The 20,820-nt window shown below is 52.8% G+C and overlaps 1 protein-coding gene across 2 annotated transcripts; it reads right to left on the bottom strand.

The window, feature by feature from the left end:
* Nucleotides 1-126: 126 nt before the first annotated feature.
* Nucleotides 127-20,707, bottom strand: SART1 (spliceosome associated factor 1, recruiter of U4/U6.U5 tri-snRNP). Of its 2 annotated transcripts, none has more exons than XM_032804327.2 (20): nucleotides 20,306-20,707; nucleotides 18,930-18,984; nucleotides 17,383-17,438; nucleotides 15,009-15,135; nucleotides 14,027-14,132; nucleotides 12,668-12,745; nucleotides 11,043-11,142; nucleotides 9,780-9,922; nucleotides 8,386-8,592; nucleotides 6,858-6,979; nucleotides 6,606-6,754; nucleotides 5,891-6,021; nucleotides 5,246-5,419; nucleotides 4,459-4,569; nucleotides 4,158-4,245; nucleotides 2,665-2,755; nucleotides 1,982-2,117; nucleotides 1,602-1,691; nucleotides 902-1,023; nucleotides 127-626 (listed from the first exon to the last, which is right to left on the bottom strand). In XM_032804327.2, exons 1-20 carry the CDS (start codon nucleotides 20,637-20,639, stop codon nucleotides 608-610), a joined length of 2,439 nt encoding a protein of 812 aa, XP_032660218.1. In that variant the 5' UTR covers nucleotides 20,640-20,707; the 3' UTR covers nucleotides 127-607. The 2 variants fall into 2 exon arrangements, with proteins under 2 accessions (XP_032660218.1, XP_032660219.1); XM_032804328.2 differs by having other exon boundaries at nucleotides 5,246-5,416; nucleotides 20,306-20,691.
* Between the last annotated feature and the right edge of the window lie 113 nt (nucleotides 20,708-20,820).

Below are 20,820 nucleotides of genomic sequence, written 5' to 3'. Positions count from 1 at the left end.
GGCAGGGCTCTGTGGTGCTAGGTGCTGTACAAACACAGCAATGGCCAGGCCCTGTCCCCCAGGCTTACAGACCCACCCCCTAGGAACTAGCATCTTCAGACAGGCAAGAACAGGACCCAGCTCCCAGACAGGAATTGGTGCTTTTAATGAGTGATTTGGTTTGACATCAATACAAAAACAAGGTTTTGGTGCCAAGACTCACAGCTTCTCAACTATATACACAGCCCTAGCCCTACCCCTGCCTGTGGGGGCAAGGGCAGGTCAGCCTGTTTTGCATCCAAGACAGCAAGAGCTGAAGGGAGAGTTTAACAAACTGCATCCCAGCATCTTACTTGGGCACAGGCAGGAGTCCCCTCTGTGGCATAGGGCAGAGTGACACCACCCCAGCAGATGCTGACAGGTGGAAGCCACTAGAGGGAGCACTACCATGGGAGGTCCTCCCCCCTTCACTTCACAACTTGTAGCTACATGGTGAGGGTGGGGCAGGATTGGACTCTTCCCCCCAAGAGAGTAGAGACTTCCCCCTTAGAACCCAGGATGCACATGGTCAAACCAGATGGGAACTGACAGGCGGGCAGCATCTGCTTCCAGGATCAGTGCTGGCAGCTCACTTGGTGATGGTGTTTCTGTTGAAGCAAGGAGAGAGGGGATATGAGTGAAGGACCAGAACCCAGGGGATGTTTCCTAGGAGCACTCAGGGCAGGGGTCATCCCTAACAGAGGTCCTGGCTACAACAGAGCCCGTGCACTCCTATATTAGCCCCACTAGACTTGGGAGAACCATGTCCTATGCTCCCCTCCCGACCACCTGCCTGGGGATTTTAGGCCCCAGGCCCTGGCTTCCCAGCACCGGGAGGTTAGACCAACCAAACCCATGATATGTGGGAGGACGGAGTACTTACGCGTTCATGCTCTTGCCGCTGCCACTCAGCACAATGTAAGGTGTTTTCTGGGCCTTCTGCTTCTCCTGCAGCAGCGCCACCGTGCCCAGGGGTGTGTCGCTGGAACTCATTTTCTTCAGCAGCTGGGGGGGGGGCGGGGGGGAGAGGAGGAGAGGGGAAGAGTCTGAGTCAGTTCAGGCCCCTACAGACTTTCACCAGCTCAACTGTGAGCCCAAGCTAACAGTCCATCCTATCCCACCCGCACCCAGTGCTGGGACACAGCCACCAGGGGGTGTAGGGGCTGTTCCCAGTCCATCACACAGCAAAGGAAGAACTCCCCTATTCCAGTTTAATGCCCCCTGCTGTTTAGAGGCAACAGTTAACCCGAAGAGGGATTTGGCCAGAACTCCAGGCTTAACAACCTGACTCTAAGGCCAGAGCAGAACTACTGATGACTGTAAACAATCACTTTTCTGATGCTGAAGCAGCAGCACATCATCCCCTAGTGCCACACTGAGGCACAGTAGCCAGCAATAACCACAATGGGAGAGCATCCCACCCTATGCTGCTCCTGTGTCCTCCAAGGCTCTCCTCAGGTTTCCCATCCATGCCTGACTGCTTGGCCAACAGGATGAAGCTGGACCTGCCCCCACCGCCACCCCTCTTGCAGCATCCTGCAGGCTCTGCCCATGGGGAGCTCCAACCATGTCACCCCACTCACCGCCTCCTCATCCAGCTTCTTCATCCTCCTCTCTGTCTTCATCTTCCCGGAACCCTTCCCATGGAAGCGGTGAGAGAGCTGCCGGAAGGCCTGGGGACAGAGCACACAAAGTGAGGGTCAAAACTGTCACACAGCCCCACCCAGAAGCCTGCCACCCGTGCAACACAGCACCAGGACTAGGAAACCCCCAGTACCCTTCCCCATCTGTCTGTAGCAGCAGGAAGAGCAGGGGATCCCCGCCACAGAACTCCCCTTTCACCATCGCAGCTCCCAACCAACCCTCCCACCCCCTGAGAAACAGGAGGAGAGAGACATGGCTGCATCAATGCTGCCCCTCCCCTCCCCCGGCTCTGGGCACCCCACATGTCCCTTTCCACTACCTCCTTTGGAGTCAGCTTGCGACCCGTCTCGTCCACGTATTCAATCTTGACATCAGGCTTGTAGCCATCCTTCTCCTTGAAGTCCTGGGTGAAGCCCCGGTACTCCTCCCGCCGGCTGTACTTGTCATCAATGGCCCTGCAAGAGCCCAACCCAGAAGGTTAGTTCGGTGGGGGGTGTTCTCCCTGCACAGTCACTGCTGATCCCAATGTGGTGCTTGGGGGTACTGTCTTGAATGAGATGCCAAACCAGGGCTCTTGGCCCTCTGGCCACTAATGATCCCCTAGCACCCAGGGGCCTTTCAATGGCATGAGACCTGGGCCCAGGTCTATGATAAGGGGGGATGGGTGTTACTGGGGGTGCATGACCAGTGTGCACATCACCCAAACCACCAGCACAACAACTGCCCCCTTGCTGCCAGTCTCCACTGAGACACCATGGGCATTCTTCTGGGGTTGGGGGAACCAGCCATGGGGCTGGTCTCTGACAGCACCTATTCTGGCAGCAGACCTTGTGGCATCCACTCCATGCCACTCTCATGGTGGCAGGTGCTACAGACATGGCTAGCACAGTGGGGCTTTAGCTCATGCAAGAGGCCCAGGCGCCAAGACCCAGAGATGGCACATCTGATTCCAGCTACTGATGATCTACTCCAGGGCTTTGCCTGCCCCACAAGGCCACTTACATCTTATCCTCAATGCAGTATACAGCTGAGGGCAGCGACTTGTTGGGGGCCTTCACCCTGGCCACCTTCTGCACTGTCGTCTCCAGCAGGCCTGCAGTGACCAGAAGAGGCATGGATCAGGCCTTGCCCAGGGCAGTGAGTGCTCTGGGAAGCTCACCCCCACAAACACTAGCCTCAGAGATTTCAGAGCTGCTGGATCACATAGGGAGAAAGGGGCTTTCAGGGGCAGCATGGCCTAGTGGGTAGGGCAGTAGACTGGCACTCAGGACTCCTAGGCTCTGTTCATAGCTCTGACACACCTTGGGCCCATCAGTTCCCCTCTCAGGGGCTCTGTCCCCCTCCCACCCTTTGCTGGGACTGCCTCACTGACTGTTCAGTGCCCAGCATGACAGGAGCTGCAATCTCTGTAGATCCTGCCTTACTACAAATTAAATAAAGAGATGCATTTGATGAGGTAGGTATTCACCCACAAAAGCTCACACTCCAAAACGTCTGCTAGTCTATAAGGAGTCCTGTGGCACTTTGCCGCTTTTACATATCCAGACTAACACGGCGACCCCTCTGATAAATTAAACAAAGTTCACTCCAGTCACTAAATACCAGGGAGGGTTTTCAGAGAGGCAAAGAGGAGTTGGGCCCTGTCGTAAACAGGGAGCCAGGACTGGGAGCAGTCATAGACTCATAGGTCAGAAGGGACCAATATGATCATCTAGTCTGACCTCCTGCACAAGGCAGGCCACAAAACCCTACCCATACACATTTATAACAACCCCTAACCCATGACTGAGTTATTGAAATCCTCAAAATTGTGATTTGAAGACCTCAAGCTGCAGAGAATCCACCAGCAAGCGACCCATGCCCCACGCTGCAGAGGAAGGCGAAAAACCTCCAGGGCCTCTGCCAATCCGCCCTGGAGGAAAATTCCTTCCCGACCCCAAATATGGCGATCAGCTAAACCCTGAGCATGTGGGCAAGACTCACCAGCCAGCACCCAAGAAAGAATTCTCTGCAGTAACTCAGTTCCCATCCCATCCAACATCCCCTCACAGACCATTGAGCAGACTTATCTGCCGATAATCCAAGATCAATTGCCCAAATTAAACTATCCCATCATAACATCCCCTCCATATACTTATCAAGCTTAGTCTTAAAGCCAGATAAGTCTTTTGCCCCCACTACTTCCCTCGGAAGGCTGTTCCAGAACTTCACTCCCCTAATGGTTAGAAACCTTCGTCTAATTTCAAGTCTAAACTTCCTAATATCCAGTTTGTACCCATTCGTCCTCGTGCCTACATTAGTACTAAACTTAAATAATTCCTCTCCCTCCCTAACGTTAATCCCCCTGATATATTTATATAGAGCAAGCATATCCCCCCGCAGCCTTCTTTTGGCCAGGCTAAACAAGCCAAGTCATCTGTAAGTAGCACAGCAGGCAGGCATGGGAAGCCAAGAGGATTCTGGGACAGGGGGCTCATCCTGAGTTCCCCACTTACCTTTGTTCTGGCAAAGCAAGAGGGCAGCAGCTAGGCCCCGGTTCACTATGGGCTCCTCATCCAGGATGGTGGTGGAGGATGCTGAGAACTGCAAAGGGAGGAGACAGGTTCAGGGCTTTGGACCCACTGTTTAGTGTTCCCTGCTATGCCAGCCTTGGGCTCCCCTCCCACAGCTCAGCCAGTGCCCCTCAATCCGGACTTGCAGCCCCTCAGCGTTCATTGTGTTATACTGGGGGGCGGCAAGCTATGAATGCATTGACTCCTATCCCCACCCACACACCCCTTCCCAAATTGTACTCACATCCTGCTGCTGTTTCTCCTCGTCTAGGTTGACCGTGCTCCAGCCGATGTTCTCTTCGCCATCGGAGTCTGAGCCTCCATTTCCTGACCTCTCATCATCCCGTTCAAAGTCCTGAAAGCAGAAGAGAGGCCACTCAGGGCATCAGCATGGGGGCACCCCAGCTGGGTGGCTTAGTGGGGCTGGGATCACTGCAGAACATGTGCCCCAACGTCCACTGCAGCCCCATGCTCCCAGCTATAGCCTAGAGCCCAAAAGAGAAGCACTTCTGCTGCCACAGTGCCTCCTCGGAGTGGTAGTTTGGTTGCTTCACATGCCCATTTTCCTTTATAGGCCAGACTACAACTCCCAGGATGCTCCATAGCCAAATACTCTCATGATGTAGTGCTGTTCTGCACCAGAGGAAAGACCATGGTGTAGGATGGAAACTTTAGTCTGTCCAGGAAGCCCCATCCATAAAGGAAAATGGGAGCATGAGGCACCTGGACCACAAGTCCCATAAGGCACCATGGCAACATATCTGAATCAACCCCCAGTCCACTACTCTCCCAACCCTGTACTCCACCCAAACCCACCCAGCTGTCCTGGTGCCGATTAGTCTCAACCCACAGCCCACTGCTATTGCAGTCCTGGGCTCTTCTCTCCCGCCCCACTCTGCCAGTGTCCCATAATTCTGACCCACAGCCCTCTGCCCCCACTAGTTCTGCTGATGCCCCTCCATCTGGGGCAGGTTTCTTCCAGCCCAGCCCACTCTGAGGGGAAGCGAGGAGGAATCCCCAGGAAGCCGCACCATGAGCTCCTCCTGGTCCTCACGGTTGCCAGCCAGCCCGTAAGTGGGGATCTCGCCCAGTGTGCGGCAGAACTCCGAGGTGGCATTGAAGACTATCGCTCCTTTCCTCTCTAGCTCCTCGTCATCCTCCCGGCTACGGCGCGTCTCCAGTTTCTTGACGATCTCAATGACCTGCTTTGGGAGCAAGAGGGCTGGGTTAGACAGCAGCTGGGTGCTAACAAGGCTGAGGGCTCACGTGCTGAACCAAGGATCACTAGGAGCCCCCAGAATCAGGGCAGCCCAAGCAGAGCAGCTAGACCTGCGTTCAGGGGAAGGGTGTGACAGCACCACATGCTGTGTTTTGGGGTGTGGGGGTTCAGTCAAGGAAGTCAAATGCATCCATCCATAGAACAGGGTGACCCCAGGATCCTCTCCCTGGCTCTGGGAGGAAAGTGGGGTCTAGGGGTTAATGATTCCTGGGTTTCCATCCCAACTCTGGGAGGGGAGTGGTCTCCTGTGGAGGGCCCACACTAGGAGTCAGGATTCCTGGGCTCTCTCTGATTCCATTCTATTCCATATGGTTAAGAGGGTAGCACTCAGACGGCCTCCCAGACCAATATCAAAGCCCCACAACCTGATTCCTCCCCATAGACCAGGCCTCCTCACCTTCTCCCCACTCTCCTTCAGTTGCTGCATCTGCCGGAGTTTACGGCCCTTCTCCAGCTGCTTCTGCAGCTCCTGCTCTGCCTCGTCCTCCTCCAGGGCAACTGGGGATTTGGGCACCTTCTCAGCCTCCTCTGCAGGGAAAGAAACATGGGGGGAGAGAATCAGCAACAGCAACAAGTATCCCAAGGGGCCTTTGCTTCACCAGGGTGGGGTCCTGGGGGGAGCATGAGGTCAGATACTGGAGCCTTCTGGGTAAGAAGCCAGACTCCCAGCTTTCTAGCTTTTTTGCCGCCGCAAGCCCAGCAGTCACGCAGCCTTCGGCGACTTGCTTGCAGGAGGTGCCTGGTCCCGCGGATTTGGTGTACCCGCTGCTGAATCCGCAGGACCGGTGGACCTCCTGCAGGCACGCCGCCGAAGGCTGCCTGACAGCCACCCTCACAGGACCAGCAGGGCGCCTCCCGTGGCATGCTGCCCAGGCACGCGCTTGGAGCGCTGGTGCCTGGAGTTGCCGCTACCCCTGACACACTAACCCAGTGCTTCTCAACTTTTCTGATACTAGGGACTGGCTTTGCTGCCTTCCTAAACTGTCAGGGGGATCTCAGGGACCTGCATCAGTCCACAGACTGGTTGCTGAGAAATATTCCTGTAACCCACTAGATCCCACTCTCCTAGAGTAGGGGAAAGAACTTTGGAGTCCTGGCTCCCAGCCCCTCACCATCGCTGCTGATTTCCATGTTCTCTACCCGGGTGTCATCTGACTGGGATGACAGGTCTGCAGGCTGGTTCACATTTTGTTCCATGTCCCCTTCCTCCTCTTCCTCCTCCTCCTTCTTCCTGTGAGCCCTCCTCCCTCGGCCCCGTAACCTGTGAGGACAGAGAAATTGGTTAGCACATAAGCCAATCCCCCCAACCCTCTTGGTCTCTCCACCCACAGGACTAGACTCCCATGGCCCCCCTCCCCGATTACCGGGAGCCAAAGTCGCTCTGCTTTGTCTCATTGCCCAGGGGCAGCAAATCATCAGCTTTCACTGGCTTCTCCTTCTTTCGCAGTTTCTTCACCCGCCGTTTGGTCTTCTTGAAGGTGATGTTCTACAGGGAGAGACCAGACAGGTCAGTGGGGCACAGCTCCTAGCCCTCATCCACACAGCAGGGTCCCCCTGCCTCTCCTTCAGCATCTGTACCTAGAACCACAAGTGCAGGCGCATGCCCCGCAGCGCCACCCCCAACACACACATAAGCAACTTGGACAAGGAACTGCCTTTAACCCACCAGGCCAGGGGGGTGGCTAAAGCCTAGTGCTCCACCTCAGTCCCCACCAGGCCACAGGGAGTCAGGTCTTGTGAGATGAGGTCAGTATCTAACCCCCCATTGCACATGTTCTCCGTGTATGGGAGACAGCACCATCTTGGGATTGGGAGCCAGGACTCCTGGGTTCTATTCCCAGCTCTGCCACTAACCAGTTCCATCTCCTCTATGCCTCAGCCTCATCTTTTGTCTAACTAGACTGAGCTCTCTGGGGCAGGGACTGCCTCTCTGTGCACAGGAGAGGGTCCTGACCTCAGTTTGGGGGCTCTGTGTGTTGCCTGGTGCACAGTGGGGTCCTGATCTTAGTCGAGTGCTTTGCAACACCCAAGACACAATCCTCCCCCAGGTGCTATTGTAACAGACAATAATAGCATTGGACACAGCTTCACAGAGCTTAAAGATTATCTAGTCTGGGCTTCGTACAGCACCAGAGAATTTCACCCAGTTCCCCCAAATTAAACCACGAGACTTTAGACTATAACATTTCATCCCTCAGGAGACTAATCCATTGTGAACCCCACGCAGAGAGTAGGAGAGACCAAGGGGCTCCCACTGCCCAAGGCCCAGGCAGCGGCAGGAAATAGATGAGGTAAGACATGCCCAGATGACGACCCCTGTCTCATGCTGCAGAGGGAGGTGAAAACCCCTAACGTCCCAGCCAATCTGACCTTGGTTTAATTCAGGGGTAGGCAATCTATGGCACGTGTGCCGAAGTTCAGCATGCGAGCTGATTTTCAGTGGCACTCACACTGCCTGGGTCCTGGCCACAGGTCCGGGGGGCTCTGCATTTTAATTTAATTTTAAATGAAGCTTCTTAAACACTTTAAAAACCGTGTTTACTTTACATACATTAATAGTTTACTTATATATTATAGACTTACAGAAAGAGACCTTCTAAAAACATTTAAATGTATTACCGGCACTCGAAACCTTAAATTAGAGTGAATAAATGAAGACTCGGCATAGCACTTCTGAAAGGTTGCCGACCTCTGGTCTAATTCCTTCCCGATCCCAAATCTGGCCATCAGCTGGACCTTGAGTGTCTGGGCAAAGCACCTCAGCTTGGCAATTAGAGAGAGGATTCTGTGGACCAAGTTCGAACCTGGCTCGGCCCGCATCCCACTACTGCAATAGGGAGCTGGATCCTGGAATAAATGAGGAGCAGGTGCTAGTGTATAAGGATTTCTTACCATCTCCTCTGGGGTGAAGTACTCGGAGGCCAGGTGCAGGACGGGCATGTCTAGGCTCTGGGCCTGGCTGCGCAGACTATCGCGGACCAGCTGCAGCTCCCGCTCCCATGAGCCATCTGCCATGCCACCCGAGTCCAGCTTGAAGGATTTCTTCTTCTCCCCTTCGATCTCCTCATCATACTTGGACAGGACATTCTTGTGCTTGTACTGGGGGAGAGACAGCATGTGAGCGTCCAGCACAGAGACCCCCACAGCAGCCAACCCTCCAGGGTCAGGCAGCATAAGGCATTTCAGCAGGGGCACAAGAGGGGAATCAGAATGCCAGGGTTTGCGGCTCATGAGCTGCCCATGTCTTCCCCACCACTGCTCATTCTGGCTTCCATTTGATATGCCCTGTCCTCTGCTGGCTGTCCGTTTCCTCTAACTCCCTCCCACGCCCCCAATTCAGGTCCTCTGCCTTCCTTGGTCTGGTTAGCTATACCGCCTCCAATCCCACAAGCAACCCACCCCCACTTAACAAACCACAACACCTCTCCGCTTTTCATACATCTATAGAGTTTAAGGCTGGAAGGGACCCTGAAAGAATCTACTCTGACTTCCTGTCTATCACAGTTTCATCCAGTTCCCCCTGGATTGAGCCCAATATCTGCTGTTTGGCAAAAGCCTCTCCAAGTAAGGCCTCCAGTCTGGATTTTAAGCCATTAAGAGAGCATTATTTAGATTATTCAATGTTTGGAGCATTGCCTGCCACCACCAGGGCACCCCACCCCCTGATCTCAGCCATGAGGCAGGTCACAGAGCCTGCAGTGGGAGCCCCCACACCTGACTCTTGGGCAAAGAGACTAGTCACAGTACCGACTACAATGCCCTTCCCCACTCCATGCAGATGCTCCACACCCCTCAGGATCTGGGTTTGAACTGCAATCCCTATGGACAAAGCTAGTCCATTGTCCTGGCCTCCACTGCCAGCCAGGAATGCACCCACTGACTAGGTCAGCACTCGGACTAACTTACATGAAGGACTCTTCCCAGGCAGGCCAGGAAATGCTCTGCATGCTAATGGCATGGCCCTTTAAAGCCACCGTACTGTTGTAACCCAAGAACCCTGATGCCCATGGGCCTGGATTGAAGGAGGTTAGAGAACAGTGTTAAGTCACAGTCACCAATCACGGGGGCGGTTTGCTAGTAGCTAGATTAAAGGAGGTGGCTTTGGGGATCCAGGTCACCTATGACCACATTTCAAGGCTATCTTTAGCCCAATGACTCGAGGCACATGGGCACAGACACACACGCACGCATGCACACACACACGGAGGAACCTGGGCCCATTTTAAACTACAGGAGGAGGCCTGAGAACCAGTGTAGCCTGCCCTTATACCCCGTGCTGCCCTTACAATGGCCATGTCATCCACGCTCTCCTCCTCCTCGTAGGGCCTGTACTCTGGCTTTTTCTTCCGCAGCTCCACATTCTTCTTAGCTTTCTCCTTGTCCACTATATTGACGTTCACCAGGACATCGTCCTCCTCCTGCAGGACGCCTGGGAGACAAGACATCATCACCACAGGGTTACTGTACAGCCCTGGCTCAGCCCCAGCCGCAGCGCTCTCAGCGCTATAGCTAACAACCATGGCCCATCAATCTATCGCCCGCTGCGTTCAAGGGCTTCAGCTGGCCAGCAGGAACAAAAGTCTGTAACAACATCACCACTTCCCTCTCCTCTAGCCTTGCAAGGTACATTACATCTGGCATTTAATCCTGCACTGCGCCCCAGAGAGGCTCCCAAGAGGTAAACTGAGGCCCAACACATCTAAGCGACTTGCCAGAGTTCAATCAGTGGCAGCACCCATGGTAATCCCCAGGAACTCTAGTTGCTGACCAGGACCCCTTGTGCTAGGAACTGTACAAACAGAGAGCTGCCTGTCAAAGTAACTCCTGACTTTCCAATCATCCTGCTCTAGCCACTAGCCCTTGCTCCCTCCCATTTCTAGTATGATTATGGGAAACCGCAGTGACCTATTAGTGGCTCAGCACCTGCTGTACTGGGGGTAGGAGTAATATGCTGATAAATGCATTCCCCAGCCAAAGGGCTTCTTGCACAGTGGATATAACACCAAGTTTGATGGAGTCCTGCCTTCTGAAACCTATACAAAACCTGCCTCTTGCTGCCCAGACTCCACAATATCCACCATTATCTCCATTTGGTGGATAGAGGCAGTGTGGCCTAGAGGGCAGGGCATTGGATTGTGAATTGGATATTTGGGTTCTAATTCCTGCCAGGTGACCTTGGCCAAGGCCCTTTCCCGCTCGGTGCATCACTTTCCCCTCCCACCCTTTGCCTGTTTACACTGTGAGCTCTGAGGCAGGGACTACTTGAGGGCAGGATCTATGCAGCATCCGGTATAACTGTATTGGTTGATATCACACCCACCCACCCAATTCTACCAGTACATAATCTGTTTGTAGAACCCGTGAGCAATTCCACTAACAGTTCTTTTTTCAGGGATTTGTACAGGCAGGCCAGAAAATAAACTCAGATCTTATAGCAGGGGAGCAGGGAGGGGGAAGGTCCTAGTGGTAGCTATGTCATCCCAGTACAGACAGCATGATCATTACCACACTTCCATGCTGAGGGGTGCAAGGGAAGTCCCTTTGGTTACCTTTGTCTTTGAGGGTCAAAATAACGGTCTTTCCTTCCTCGAAGGAATCGATGGTGTGTTCTACTGTCAGGCCCTGCAGATCCCGGGAGCTGTAGTGATCCTGGAGGTAGAGGAAGATCCAACAGGAGAGCATCAGGCTGCAGGAAGTCAGCTTGAGAGGAGAAGGCGCAGATGGTCCCCCAAGCCAGGACTCAGGCACAGCCACCCTTCCCCCAGTGGACAGTAGAGTTGTAGATTATAGAGCCAGAAGAGACCACTGTGATCCTCTTGTCTGACCTCCCATAAAAACACAGACCATGACAGCCCTGAGTTAATTCCAGGCTGAACCAGAGCAGATCTGCTGGAAAAACATCCAACCTTGATATAAAAATTGCCAGTGATGGAGAATCCACCACAGCCCTTGGGAAGTTCTTCCAACAGTTAACTCCCCTCACGGGGAAAAAAATTGCTTATTTCCCGTCTGAATTTGTCTAGCTTCAGCTTCCAGCCATTGGCTCTTGTCAAATCTCTGACAATGGAGGGCTCTTCAACCTAGCAGACAAATTTCTGTCCCCTACGTAGGTCCTGATAGACTGAGATCAAACTCCTACTTTCTGTTAATTTTTTTGTTAAGTTAACTAGACTGAGCTCCTGGTGTGTCTCACTCTAAGATAATGTTTCCAATCCCTTAATAAAGCTTGTGGCTCTTCTCTGCACCTTCTCTAGTTTATCAATGTCCTTCTGGATGTGTGCACCCCAGAACTGGACACAAGATCCAACAGCCAAGCACTATATGGTTTCAGCTTTGTACAGAGACTAGAGAAGCAGATTTCAGATCAGATGCCTGGAATTGAAGGACTTGCAGTTCCCACCCTAGAGCAATGCCAGGCTGCATGGGGAAGCCACCACTGCAGCACTCACAGCCTAGTTCACCCTAGAGAGTAACTGCAACACTAGTGAAATCGACAGAGTTTGCATTGAGGTAAGGGAGTGACTCTGGCATGAATCAGGGCCATAGCACATGGAGTCCTGGATAGTCTCCAGGAAAGCCACTGTGAGAATGGAGACATTAATACTACTGCGTCTTCAGTAAGCAAACATGGCCAGCCCTCCATCCCAGCACGCTCCAGATGCGTGCAGAGGAGGCCACTTTTCTCTCTGGGGGCACCAGGATCCATGCAGCACTCCCCACCCATCAGCCATGCTACAGGGAGAGAAACTGCAGGGAGAAGCCAACCAGAGACAAACTGGAAGGAGCAGAATCAGCGACGCTGGGACTATAAGACACTATTTTGTACTGATCTGAAGAAACTTCTCTCCCCTTCACTGACTGGGGTTTGCTCCACCCTGCTCCCTTCTGTCTCTTCACTTCAGACTTGCTCCACAGCTTCCCCTCATACCCTCCCTACCCTGCTTCCTCTCCCAGGAACAGCGATCATCTGTTTGTGGCCATGGCATTGTTCACTCTGCTTCTGCATTCTACCCCTTTCCCCCAGCTGTGTCTGTCCCCACCATTTAGCGTATAAGCTCCTCGTGGCAGGGACTCTGTTTGTACAGGGTCTCGTACAATGAGGCCCTGCTTGTGGTTGGTCGCTAGGCACTGCTGAGGCATTTGCACTCTGCCACCACCTCCAGGTTCATCTCACCTTCTTCTTCTGCCCAAATTCCTCTTCAACAAGACTGCTGATGCCGAATTCCTGGTCCATCTCTTCAAGGAGTTTGGCCTGAATTTAACAAAACAGAAACAATTCTGATGCTTTTAAAATTAATCGCAGCCACAAAGGGTCTAGTGCAGAGGTCCTCAAAGAGAGGACATGGCTGGACCTGGGCCAGCCCTCACAAGGACAAGGAGGGAACGCCATTCAACCTCTCCCCACTCTGCTCCAGTCCCGCCCCCAGCCGCACTCCCGGCTCCCATCCTCAGTGCAGCTCTGATCCCGACCCAGCAACAGCCCCCAGCCTCAGCCATGGCTCAGTTCCCAGGGCCGAGGCTGGGGGCAAGGCCGGGAGCGGAGCCCCACCTGGTCACAGGCCCAGCTGCCAGGCCCCACAACAGCCCAGCTGCGGCTCCGCTCCCACCCCCAGCTCAGTCCTGTTCCTGGCCCCATACCCACCCCCAGCCTCAGCTCCCTTACCCGTCTGCCCCCCGACCCGTGACCCTGCTCCCAGCCCCAGCAGGGTATGACCCTCAAAAGTTTGGGGACTGCTAGTCTAGTGGCCAAACGTTGAGGGGAGGGCTGGGAGCCAGGATATACATATTCCTTCCCCAGCACTAAGAGGGTGTAGAGTCTAGCGGTTAGAGCTGGGGGGGCAGGACATTAGGACTCCTGGTTTCTATTACCCACTGAGCATGGTCTAGTGGTCAGAACAGAGGCATGTGTGGGGGAGAGAACCAGAACTCCTGGCCCAAACTTGCCATTTAATCCATTTGTACCCGTATCACTTTCTCTACGTCTGGTTCCTTGATATTGGTTGGGGACCTGCACAGTGCCTGGCATGATGCCCCCCTCCTGGCTGGGGTCTGTAGGCACTACCATAATACACCTAAACAACACAAGGGCTAAGTCTGGCTGCTGTCTACATCTTCCGACCTCTGTAACAAGCTCATAGCTTGCTACGGGAGCTGGCTAAGCTGAAGAGTATTACTTCCAAAGCATATAGCAAGCCATCAGCACAGGCCCAGTCCAACACAACACCCCCTTGCATGCAGTCCCAGGCCAGCAAATGTCTGCTCTCGCATCAGCCAGCCCAGAATACCAGCCACCATGCAACACTCTGCTACACACGGCGAATTACAGCCTCAGGTTCTTATTGCAGAGGCAACCAGAGAGCTGGCACAGCTGAGAGCAGGGCAGATGGCACCAGCTGCTGGGATAAGGATAGAACATGCTTTACTACTGGACTGAAGACAAGGGTAGCTGGGTACATGTCACACATGGCGCAAGTGTTCCCAATGAGGCACCCATGCAGCCCAGATGCTCCGGAGACTCCAAGACTATACTAACCCTCTTCTCAGCCAGCTCCTTCTCAACCTGCAGCTTCCGGCTCCTCTCGATCCAGGCAGCTGTGTCATCCAGCCAGGGGTCATCCTCTCCCAGAGACTTGATTTTCCTGAAAGGCGGGAGGAAACAGAGGTAGAAGATAGCAGGAAAGAAGGCTTTTCTGCCTTGGAGAGCTCCCCACCACCATCTCCTCCTCCCTGGAGCCCTTTGGATACTTGAAATGACCAGAAGCTCAAATTCTTCTGTCTGCCCCGTGGGAGACCTGGGTTCAAATTCTGATCAATGCAGAGCCATGTTTTAGAGAGGGATGGAAGAGGGAGAGAATGGAAGGATGATTCAGTTGTCAGGGTGCTTGCCCAGGACTTGGGAGACCCAAGTTCCTTTCCCAACTCTATCAGACTTCTTGCCTGACCTTAAGTCAGTCACTAAAGCTACCCAGTGACTCAGTTACCCCATTCCAGAACTGACTGTATTAACTACACTGAATACTCTTCTTCTCCACTGAAACATTCCAATTCCTCTTGGAACCCAGCTAAATGCTCAGCCTTCATATCCTGTGTCAATGAATTCTGCAGGCTACTTCTGGCCAGAAGGGCCCAGGTCTGACCACAGTATAACACAGGCCATAGGACTGCCCTGAAGTAGTTCCTAGTTGAACTAGAGCAGATCTCTTAGAAAAATACCTAATCTTGATTTAAACACGGCCAATGAAGAGAACCCACCACAGCCCTTGGTTAGTTGTTCCAAGGGTTAATTAGCCTCACTAGTAAAAATGTGTGCCTTACTCAACGATACATCTAAAGTGGTCGTTAGCCCAGGCTGTTAGATCCAGACCTCCCAGGTTCAACTCCTGTTGCCAAACAGTTACATCCTTATATTTGTATAAAGCTTGGGGTCAGAGCAAGGGGCAGTGGGTGCAGACACTGCATCACACTCCAAAGTAATGGGGCCAAGCACAGACAAAGCAAGCAGGGCGGGTGGTTACCCTAATTTCTGGTTGAGAAGCCGCTTCTCCTTAGCAGCTGCTAGCTTCTCCCGGATCTCCTCCCTCTGCTTCAGCACAATGGGGTTGATCACCTCAGCTGCCACAGGGTCCTCCTTGCTGCCCACTTCTGCAGAGGAAAACACAGAAGACAAAGGAGCTGCAGCAGAAGGAGCCAGACAAGTACCATATATACTCATTCATAAGTCGAATATTTCTGGCAAAAAAGTGATGCATCAAAGAGCAGAGGTCAGCTTATAAACGGGTCTATACCAAAATTTGATGATTTAAAAAATTTTATGGAATCATTGAATTGAATATCTAATACACTGCAATTTTGTTTACCTGGAACGTCTGCAGGGATGGAGCCCCTCAGCTCCCTGTGGCTGCTGTTCGCAACTCCCATTGGCTGGGAATGACGAACCGCGGCCAGAGGGAGCTGAGGGGCTCCATGCCTGCAGACGCTCCAAGTAAACAAAACGTCCCGACCTGCCAGTGGCCTTCCCTGACTGCCAGGACCCAAAGCTGGCCAACCCCTGAAATCGAGGGTCGGCTTATGAAAGGGTCATACAGTTTTTGCTGTTTTTACCTAACCATCTTGCAGGGGAAAGGGGGGTCGTCTTATAAACAAAAAGGCTAATGAATGAGCATATACGGGTATGTTACTGCCCCCCTCGCCACTTGCATTCCTCCTGTTAGTGCTTGGCTGGAGAACAGAATAGCACAGGCATCAACTGAGTGCCTTGATCAGCTGAGAGAGGGCATGGGGAGAGTCTTACCACATCTGATCATGGGATGGGCCTGATATCTCTTCCCCTTGGCCAGAGCCAGAGCCCTGCTCTCTGTGGAGGGAGCAGCAGTGGGAACTGGCAGATGTCAGGTCCAGGGGAGGAAGGAGACCCACCACGCTCTAAAGGGTTGCTCAGCAGGGAGTCAGCATGTTTCAGCATGCTTGGCCCAGGACATCCGTATGCAGACACTGTGTGGTGATGCTATGCAGCACAGCTTAGGCATCAGAGAGGCCAGGAGAACCACGGGGTCTGTCTGTGTCCAGCAGCCTTGATAAACACCACCACCAAGACCTGCTCTTCTCTACCAGGAAGGGGTGCTATAGCCACTGAGACCTCATAGACCCTTCAGTTCTGCTTCCCCTGCCACCACATCTAGTGCAGAAATGCATGCTGGGACGGAGTCCCCAGGGCCCTCAGCTGGCAGAGGGCAGAATTTTCAGAATTGCTCCTACGGGCTTCCACAGGAGTTTGCCAGGCCAACACTGAGTGCTCTTGAACAACCCACCCAGAGCATCTTGCTGCCTGGATGAAGAGGAGAATTCAGATGGAAGCTGGGGAGAGTTCCAGCCAGACCTCATCTTGAAGGACAGACCTGGGTTCGAGTCCCTGCTGTGTCACAGACTCCTTGTGTGACCTCAGGGAAGTCACTTAGGCCATGTCTACACTACAGACTTCTGTCAGCCGGGGGTCAGATTAGGTGTGAGTTGTGACTGACAAGAGCTGTGCAAGCAACCGTCTCTTGGGTAGGTGTAGCTATACAGACAAATCTGCACTTTGAGGTGTTTCGTTTTGGGGAGATAGGGTTACTAGACCAGAGCAATGACAGTACTACTCAAGTCACATGCTTCATCGGCATAGTATACTGATATTTTTATGGTGTATAGCGCTCCTAGCACAGACATGGCCTCTGTCTTTCCTTTCTTCATCTGTACAACAGGGTATTAGCATTGTCTACCTCTCCAGGAAGCTGTGTGGATAAATACATTAGAAGCTGATGGGCTAAAATGCTACAGATAGGAGCCAGGTAAGTACACACAAAAATAGCGTTATTTGTACAGCACCCAGCACAATGGGGTCTTGGCCCATGACTGGGGCTTCTTGGGTGCTACTGCAATACAAAGAGCCTAAGAGAAAAATACTTAATGGGTTCAGAGAGTTTAAGGCCAGAAGGGACCATTAGTCATCTAGCCTGGCCTCCTGTAAGGCACATGTCAGAGAATTTCAGCCAAATACCCCTATATTGAACCCTATAACTTGTCACACCAAAACATTTCAGTCCTCAGGAGACACTTATGTGCCCCATGCAGGGAACAGGAGAGACTTGGGTGACTCCAAAACCCACGGGCCCTGCGATGGCAGGGAACTGATGAGAGATGAGGGGTGGGGCACGGGAACAAGGACCCTCCAGCAAAGACCCCCACTGCAATATATCAAAGAGAGGGAACACTAAGATGGCAAAATACCAGAGACCCCACATTTTTGTACCCATTCCTACAAAGGGATGTTAAAGCCTTAAGTACAAAGTGGTTTGGAACCAAACACAAGATTGGGGTTTTTGTTTTAATTAACGTGAAAGCCAAACTTACCCTTTTTGATGGCATTGACTTCCAAAGGCTTCAGCCCAAGTTTAGCTCGGAGTTTACTGAAGATAGAAAGAAACATGGGGTTAAGTGGCATAACCATCAGAAATACACAGCCTATAAGAGCAGGACTCATTCAGAGCACAGAGGAAAGGTTCTCCAGCGGTTCAGGCATTAGTGTGGGACTCGGAACACCTGGATTCAATTCCATCCCTGTCCTGTGCGACATTGAACAAGTCAGTCGCTCTGTGCCTCAGTTTTCCAATCTGTAAAATCATAGAATATCAGGGTTGGAAGGGATCTCAGGAGGTCATCTAGTCCAACCTCCTGTTCAAAGCAGGACCAATCCCCAGACAGATCTTTACCCGGTTCCCTAAATGGCCCCCTCAGGTATTGAACTCACAACCCTGGGTTTAGCAGGCCAATGCTCAAACCACTGAGCTATCCCACCCCTCCATGGGGATAACAGTACTTGATCACCTCATAGGGGAGTTGTGAGTATAGATACCTCAATGATTAGGAAACTACAGGAATTGGGGGAGGCAGATAAGTACCAACGCTTTGTTCTATGTTTGCACAGTGCCTAGCACAATGCGGTCCTGGTTACTACTGAACGCAAGTGATAAAATCCAAGGCAGCTATGCCTCAGCCGAGTTCTCATTAGCAGAAATTAGGCAGACAAAACCCCTATGCCTCCCCTGGGGACTGCACCTTGACAGTGGGAAAGCCTGTGCATTCAGTGACCCTGAGAGCTCTGCTGGCAGCTCCTGCCAAGGCAACCCAAGATCTTTCAAGTTCCTAGTCCAGTGTTCTGCTCACTTGACCATGCTGCCTTCCCTCATAAAAAAAGATTACAGAAACAACAAGGTAAACAGTCCTGCAAACAGCACAACAGACAGGATTGCGGAGCCTTATTCATGCCCTAAGCCAGGGGTCCCCAACGTGGTGCCCACGGGCGCCATGGCCCCCATCGGGGCATCTATGTGCATCCACCTACTGGCTGCCAGACAAGCAGCTGCCAAAATGCCACCAAGAAGCGGCAATGTCAAGAAGCAATTTTCGGCGGCCATGCCTTTTAATGACACTGCTTGTCAGCAGCATTTCAGCTCCAACGCTTCTTGGCCTTGCTGCTTCTCGACGGCTGCTTGTCCATCGACTGCGCTCCTCGGCGGCTAGTCATCTGTCGACCGCTCCACAAAAAGGTTGGTGACCACTGTCCTAAACAGTGTCTAATGGACTGCAAAGATTTCTGATTCAGAGTCATCTTTGTGCATCTCAGACCAACTCCCCATTCATTTCTTTCCAGATCCCCAGAAGAGCCAGGGGGTTCTCAGTGCCAACTAATTAGAGAAATAAATTACAAACCCCACAGTTCCCACACACACAATTAAAGCCACTTACCCTTTCTGTGTCACAGTTTCCCCACCTGTAAACTGGGGATAGAAGTGTCGTCCAACCTCAGAGGGTGGAATAAATGCATTTGGTGCTTGGACACATGGGAAGTGGTAGGGAGGGAGGGCACGTAATTACATTAGATATTACATCTCACTTACTTGGTCTCTTCAATGCTGAGAGAAGCATCCCCTGAGCTGGCCTTTGAGCTGGCAGCTGTTTAGAGATAAGTCAGGGAGATGTTTGTAAACAAGACAAAAGTAAGAGAGTCCTTGTTTTCACAGTTTTTTAGCCAGAAGGGTCCACTCTGATCAACTGGTTTGATTTCCTGCTTAGCACATGCCAGACACCACCACCCAGCTAACATATGCTTTTTATAACAAACAGTGCTGTGAATACACAAACCCCTTACGGGGACCTGAAAATTTAGCTTGGTTCCTTTGGCCTTGCCCATCAGCTGGAATAAAGATCCCACAGATGGAGCCAAGATTGTTCTGTCTTGTCAACAGAATAACTGATTCCAGCTCGCATTACTGTAGAGTGTCAGTGAGGTCAATGGCTAGACCATATCATGACAGAATATGGTACCATAAAACAGGACGTACTAGACAGATGCAGCCAGAAAGTGACTCTATGCAAATCACAAGCCACACCAGTTATTGTATAAAGTTATATATTAAGACACCTTTTCAGGGTACTTTATACATAGATTCCTCATGATCAACAAAGAAAGCCCCTTCACAACAGGTCTTTCCTGGCCTCATCTGCTCCAAAACACCTTTCATAACCCCTTTACGAGCAATTACAAGCACATGCATGGTCACTCCCCAGGATGGGCCACAAGCTTACTTCCTTGCTTTACTCTGATATCTCACTCCCCTTCTCCATCAAACTCCCCCACAGCCCCCAATAAGTCAGCAAGTCATACCTTCCCTAAACCTCATACCCTCGCCTCCTCCAGGAGAGCACCTGCAGCTTCCTCTTCCTCCAACCCATGAGACATGTCACATCCCCCTCACTCAGAGATTATAACGCCTCATCTCTAGCTCCTAACGAATTCATGCCCTCTGACCTCCAAAGTTAATGACCCAGTACCAGAACATAGAAGGACCCACATGCTCTCTGATCCCTTACCTAGCCCATTCGTAATACGTGGCTCCCATAACTTCTCCCCTAGCGTCCAGTCCGCCCATAAACCCTCACTGCCAAGCCAACCCCCCATAGCCAGCTCTAAACCTCTAAAGACCCCTGCCACCCCAGAGCACCTCACACCAAGGCTAAGGAGCTATGGGAATAGACAGAGTTTATTAGCCACATTATTCCTTCCCCCTCCCCGACCCCATAGCTCCTCTCTCCAAATCGCACAGCCACATCCTACTCTGAGCTGTACCCCTCCTGCACCCACAGGGCACCCCCCATTCCTTTCCCTCCAACCTCCTCAGCCCTTCCACTCTTAGCCACCAGTGGCTCCCCAGTCCCCCTCCAACCCTCACCTCTACCCTTTAGGCCCCTTCCCCGAAACCCCCTGGGCTCTGACCTGCCTCGTATCCATCGTCGCGCTTCTCCCGCTTGATCCGCCTGGTCCCCTCGGCCTCCTGGGCGCCCCTGTCCCCAGCCCGGCCATGACTGCCCCGGGCCGCCGCGGCCGCCTCCTCTCCCCCACTCCTCCGGCTGCTCCTCTCCCCGCGGCTCCGGCTGCGCTTCCCTCGCCGCTCGCCGGACCCGCCGCTCCGGTGCTTGTGCTTCTTGTGCTCCCGGTGCCGGGAGGAGGAAGAGGGGGCGGTGGGCGGCGGCGGCGGCTGTTGCTGCTCCTCGGAGCCCCCGGGGCTCCCGGTCTCCCCCCGCTCCCGGTGCTTCTTCGAAGAGCCCATGGAGACGCAAAATGGCACCGGAGCAACACGAAACTTCCGGGGTTGGCGGTACTGTGCTTCCGGGTCATTATACGCTAGTTCGAGTTCATTCCGCACTACTTCCGGATAATTTATACGCCATTTCCTGTTACTCTACATGCTATTTCTGGTTTGTTATGTTCCTTCCCGTTTCCCAATCTTC

Source organism: Chelonoidis abingdonii, chromosome 17 (genome assembly GCF_003597395.2).
Source record: "Chelonoidis abingdonii isolate Lonesome George chromosome 17, CheloAbing_2.0, whole genome shotgun sequence".
Lineage (NCBI taxonomy): Eukaryota > Metazoa > Chordata > Testudines > Testudinidae > Chelonoidis > Chelonoidis abingdonii.
The sequence above is the reverse complement of the archived record's forward strand: the minus strand, read 5'-3'. Positions and strand labels throughout refer to the sequence as shown.

What these genes read in the sequence shown, in the direction of transcription:
- SART1 (XM_032804327.2), bottom strand. Translation starts at nt 20,639, where the DNA reads ATGGGCTCTTCGAAGAAGCACCGGGAGCGGGGGGAGACCGGGAGCCCC. An exon ending in CGACGATGGATACGAGGCAG is followed by an intron (nt 18,985 to 20,305) that starts GTCAGAGCCCAG and finishes ATCTCTAAACAG; the next exon opens with CTGCCAGCTCAAAGGCCAGC. An exon ending in AGAAGCTGGATGAGGAGGCG is followed by an intron (nt 1,024 to 1,601) that starts GTGAGTGGGGTG and finishes CCCCCCCCCCAG; the next exon opens with CTGCTGAAGAAAATGAGTTC.